Here is a 5165-nt window from a genome sequence, read left to right on the forward strand (position 1 = left end):
ATGAAATTAGGAGATTGTCTTGTTTCCTGAATGTAGACGTAATTTGTAAGCCAATTACTTTAATGTTGATATTACGTAAAAATATACGGTCATCATCTTTTAATTTTTATCCTTTTAAAGCTTTTCCTACATCTTGGAATATGTTTTCTAACCAGCCCGGCCTAATCTATAATCTATAACATAATAATAAAGCAAGGTGCGTTTCTCCGATTTTTTCATCCGTTCACCAACGAAAAGATTTTTTTCTATTCGAGGTGGTACTAATTTTTGGTTCGTTTGTCTATTAGAAAAGGAAAACGGCAGATCTTGTACATGGGCCGCCCACAGTGTGGCCCAGCAAAGCCAGCCCAGTTATTTGGGTGTGCATGCAGGTGGAAAACCCTATTTATCGCAACGAGCGTTAGATAGTTGTAAGTTCGCGCTGAGCGCCCAATATGTGCTGAAATTTATTCTTTTTTTTTTGTGTTATGTTTCTATTTTTCTTTTCCGTTCTTTCTCCTTTTCTTTGGTCTTTTTTCCTTCAAGTTTTTTTCTCCTTTTTCTTAAATTCAAATTTTTCAAAAAACATCATAATATCATAAAATTTGATTTTGTAAAAATGTTCTGAACTTTAAAATATGTTTCTATTTTTATTTTTCCATTTCTGTCACTTTTTCTTTTGTCCTTTTTCCTTACAAGTTTATTTCTTCTCCCTTTTTTTGTAAATTCAAAATTTTCAGAAAACATCATAATATCATAAAAATTCGATTTTAAAAAAAAGTTCAGAACTTTAAATATATTCCGTTTTGAAAAACTTTAGAACATTAGATATTTGTTCTCATTCCAAAATAGTGACAAATTCGCATAGGGCGCTCGAGCTGGGATGAACTGTTCTCTTTTTTTTTTTGGTTCTGCGTTATGTTTCTATTTTTCTTTTTCCATTTGTTTCTTTTTTCTTTTTTCCCTTCAAGTTTATTTTTCTATCTTCCTTTTTTAGTAAAACCAAAATTTTCAATAAAACTCATAATATCACAAAAAACCGATTTTTTTACAAATGTTCGGGATTTTAATATATATTCTGTTTCAAAAAATGTTCAGAACATTAAATCTTTGTTCTCATTCCAAAATTGATTCAGGTTTTAGAAAATGTTCCATTTTTTGTTTGTGTCTTTTCCAAAGTTGTTTGAGATTTTCTGAAAAAATTGCATTTAAAAAATGTTTCAAATATGAAAAATATTCTTCTTTTAGTGAAATGTTCGCAAATTCAAAATAATATCCGAGTTTACAGAAACACATTTTCAAAAATTGTTATGCATGTTCAAAATATGTTTCCTTTCTCAAACAAGATCACAAATTCAAAACATGTTCATGTTATTATAGAAGGTTTATGTTTTCAAATAAAATTGTGAATTTTGAGAATTTCAAATTTTGTTGTGTATTTCTGAAAACGTAAATAATTTCAAAAAGTTTTTGTGATTTTCAAAATTATTCATGTTTCCAAGAATATTCAGCAATTTATATTTTTTAAACAGTTAAAAAAAATTGTCCAATCTGACGAGTATGATCTTAAAGGTTTGAGCTGGCCATTGGTTGGTAGGACTCGTTTCTTCGAGTGGCTAGCTGCACGTAGTCGGGTCTTTGAGGGCATGATTTTGATCCTTCAACTCATCATTTTTTGGATTTTTCCGAACCTTACTAACACAGGTCGTCTTGGCGCCTACCAGTGTGTTGGTCCATACACGAACTGATGTGCATCTCACACGCTATTTTACGCAACTAGCGTCATATAGTAGCCCCATGTACATGGGCCAAGAAAAATTGCTCCGACGCATAGGCTGTATTGGTCCTCAACCGCACTCCCCTACTGGGTTGTCTGAGGGAGCAATTTTTTTCCTCGGGCCAATAAAAGAGAACATGTTGGTTTGGCTCGAATAAAAAAGTTGTGGGCAGGTTAGCGCTAAAATAATCAAAGAGAATAAACCCTAATAGAGAAGGGACATTGATGTCTGGTTATGGGCTAAATATGCTAATGAAACGGGATTTATGCACTACAATTAGTAATCCATCTGGTTAAGCCATCGTAAGAGAGAGTGGTCGAAGCAACCGTGCTCTAAAGGTCGCCGCATAACTACCAAACGAGGAGGCAGACACAACTATGAGACAGAGGCGGACCCGAAGGAAAAAAAAGGCACAAGTTGGATGGTTGCCGCCATGCCGACTAACCCCACCACTATCAATATATATCTCGCGGGACAAACATGACCCGCTAGAAGACCACAACTCCTCTCTCTATCGCACCGCTAGGGAGATCATTTTTGGTGGAGAAATTAATTATCTCTCCCATTGCTTCTCCAAAGAAATATCTCTCCCGTTGTAACGCACGGGCATATATGCTAGTTCTATTTAAAGTAGGATATGTACTCAAACTTGTAATTATGATTCTTCAGCATTTGCATTGTATACATTGTGCTGGAATTAATTGCTATGAGCGGATGTGCTTTGCTTTATGCTATTAGGATGTAAATCATACCATAAAGAAAGTTGTGGCATCCTGCCAAGAGCAAGGCATGCAGTAATTCCAACCGTTCAAGTTTAGTTAAATGTTTATACAGTTTAAATATGTCTACCTTTTGTTTTTGGGATGGACTTGAGAAGGATGGGTACTTTATGGATATATCATCCACTGAACCCAAACTGAAAGATGGCAAAGCTCTTTTACAGATTGCAAAGAGCGGCAAAGACTAATCAAATTGCAACTCGAGTTTAAACTTATAGCAGCACATCTACACGGTCCAGGTGAGAAAATGAGCAGATCAAATCAGCCAGTCTCAAAAATATATATAAATGAACGAATAATGAAGCCTTTCGTCAGTACATCAAACTGAACAGATCATATCAGACAGCTACACATCAATGAAACATTTCGCCAGGATTTAGGATCAGAGTTGTTTCATCGAACGCATAATGGTTTTTTTTTTTAGAAAAGGAGGATGACTCCCGGCCTCTGCATCTGGGAGATGCATGCGGCCATTTTATTGATTATTCTCGACGACCTTACAAAGTAGTATAACAATATGCCTGAATCAGCCATCTTGGCAACATCTGCCGCTACTCCAATCCATATGATGAAGGGGTGCAAGCTGGGCCAAATACCCAGACCTCTCACCTAAGCCGAACATCTAAAGCCGGAGCCCCCGACCGAGCCACATACCGGGTCCGGGATACAAACCGGTCTGACGCACTCACATGTGTCGTCGCCGCCATCTTCCACTAGTCCATCTTCAGAGCAGATTGAGGTGCCAACCTTGGCAGGTGCCTCCGCCATCGACGCCACCATGACGCCAAACGACGACCTCCACCTACGCGAGTCCATCTCCAAGCAACGGACGCAGATCCATGCTAGGATAGGGCCGCACCACCGCAGTCGCCCACCACCCACAAGCGCCACCCAGCCCCAAGGTTCCCGAAGCGGCGCCTTCAAAAAGGGAACGGCGCCGTGAGCGCCGTCGCCGCCCAACAAAGTTAGGGCTTTCGCCCGGGAGACCTAGGGGAAGGGGAAGTGAGGGGATCAGTCCATACCGACGCCTCCAAGGAAGGGAACGGCGCCCTCAGGCGTCGCCGTCGATGCGGCTGGCCATGGCCGACCAGGGATTTCGCCCGAACTAGATCCCCGCCACCAGCAACGCCTCCTATACAGAACCGGCGACCCAAGGAAGTGCGGCCCGACGAGGCTGGCACGCACACCGAACAGGGGAGGAGGGGACGCGCCAGACGCGCGCACTGGCCACCGCAGAAACCGCCACCGGCCACCAATGACCACCGGATCCCGCCGCCCACGCAGTTGGGACGCCAGATCCACCCCCCGCACGGCTGCTAGCCGGCCGTGCCTTGCCAATGGAGCCGCCGCTCCAGATCCGGGGTTCCCCACGCAGAGGCAGGGTAACCGAGGCCCCGCCGCCACCATCCTTGGCGCCCCGGGCTTGCCCGGCGGCTGCCTCAGGCGGCGGCGAGGAAGGGAAGAGGAGGAGGGGCGGCTAGGGAGGAGGAGGGAGGAGGAGGAGGGGCGGCTAGGGTTGGGAGGGAGGAGGAGGAGGGGCGGCTTGGAGGGGCGGCTAGGGTTGGACGTGTCTCTACCAGGATCCACTGAACCCAAACTAAAACATGGCAAAGATCTCCCACAGTTTGCGTTGAGTGAGAAGATACTGATAAAATTGCAACTCGAGTGTAAAATTCTAGCAACACGGCTATACAATCTAAGTGATGATTGGAACGGACCAGATCAGTCAGTCTTAGAAAAACGGTAACACGATTCAGCACTGAAGCATTTCGTCAGGGTTCGGGATCAGAGTAGTTTTATTGAACGCATACTGAACACAAACGCACGCCAGAGAAGTAAATCCCATCTACCACGGCACATATCACACAAGAGAAACACGACCGCCACCAGCACAGCACAGCACAGCAGGAATCTAGACTCCGAAGCCGTAGAGGGTTCGGCCCTGGCGCTTGAGCGCGAAGACGACATCCATGGCGGTGACGGTCTTGCGGCGGGCGTGCTGGGTGTAGGCGACGACGTCGCGGATGACTTCCTCGAGGAAGATATGGAGGACGCCGCGGGTCTCCGCGTAGACCATGCCGGCGATGCGCTTCACGCCGCCCCTCCTCGCCAGCCTCCGGATCGCCGGCTTGGTGATGCCCTCGATGTTGTCGCGGAGGATCTTCCGGTGGCGCTTGGCGCCGCCCTTGCCCAGCCCCTTGGCGCCCTTGCCGCGCCCTGACATCGCCGCTCCGGTCCGCTACGAGAGGGTGATTAGGAAGAAGAGGAACTGCTTTGGAGGGTGACGCTTGTGATGGGGTTGGGAGTTCAGGGTGAGGGTTAGTTTATATGGGAATGGGAAGGATTTGGGAGGGAAGTCTCCAAACTGCTCGTCGGTTTGTTGTCAAAAATAAAAAAACTGCTCGTCGGTTTTCAGCGACTCAGCAACCAACGAGCCACCGATTTAGTGCGGCCCTAGCGGTAGCAACCCATCTGATCGTTTAGTGGTAGCAGCCCATCTGATCAATTGGAGCCAGCCGAGTCTGTTTTTTTTTTTTTTGAGAGAATTCTTTATTTGGTCCTTTCTTAAAATCTACTTCTTTATTTGGCACAAAAAATACAGTTTCTTCCTTATTTGACACTGGATGTA

The 5165-nt window shown here is 44.8% G+C and overlaps 1 protein-coding gene across 1 annotated transcript; it reads right to left on the reverse strand.

The window, feature by feature from the left end:
* Positions 1-4289: 4289 nt before the first annotated feature.
* Positions 4290-4828, reverse strand: LOC123049122 (histone H4-like). Its single transcript, XM_044472114.1, has one exon. It carries the CDS (start codon positions 4758-4760, stop codon positions 4449-4451), a length of 312 nt encoding a protein of 103 aa, XP_044328049.1. The 5' UTR covers positions 4761-4828; the 3' UTR covers positions 4290-4448.
* Between the last annotated feature and the right edge of the window lie 337 nt (positions 4829-5165).

The sequence above is a fragment of the Triticum aestivum genome, chromosome 2D (assembly GCF_018294505.1).
Source record: "Triticum aestivum cultivar Chinese Spring chromosome 2D, IWGSC CS RefSeq v2.1, whole genome shotgun sequence".
Lineage (NCBI taxonomy): Eukaryota > Viridiplantae > Streptophyta > Magnoliopsida > Poales > Poaceae > Triticum > Triticum aestivum.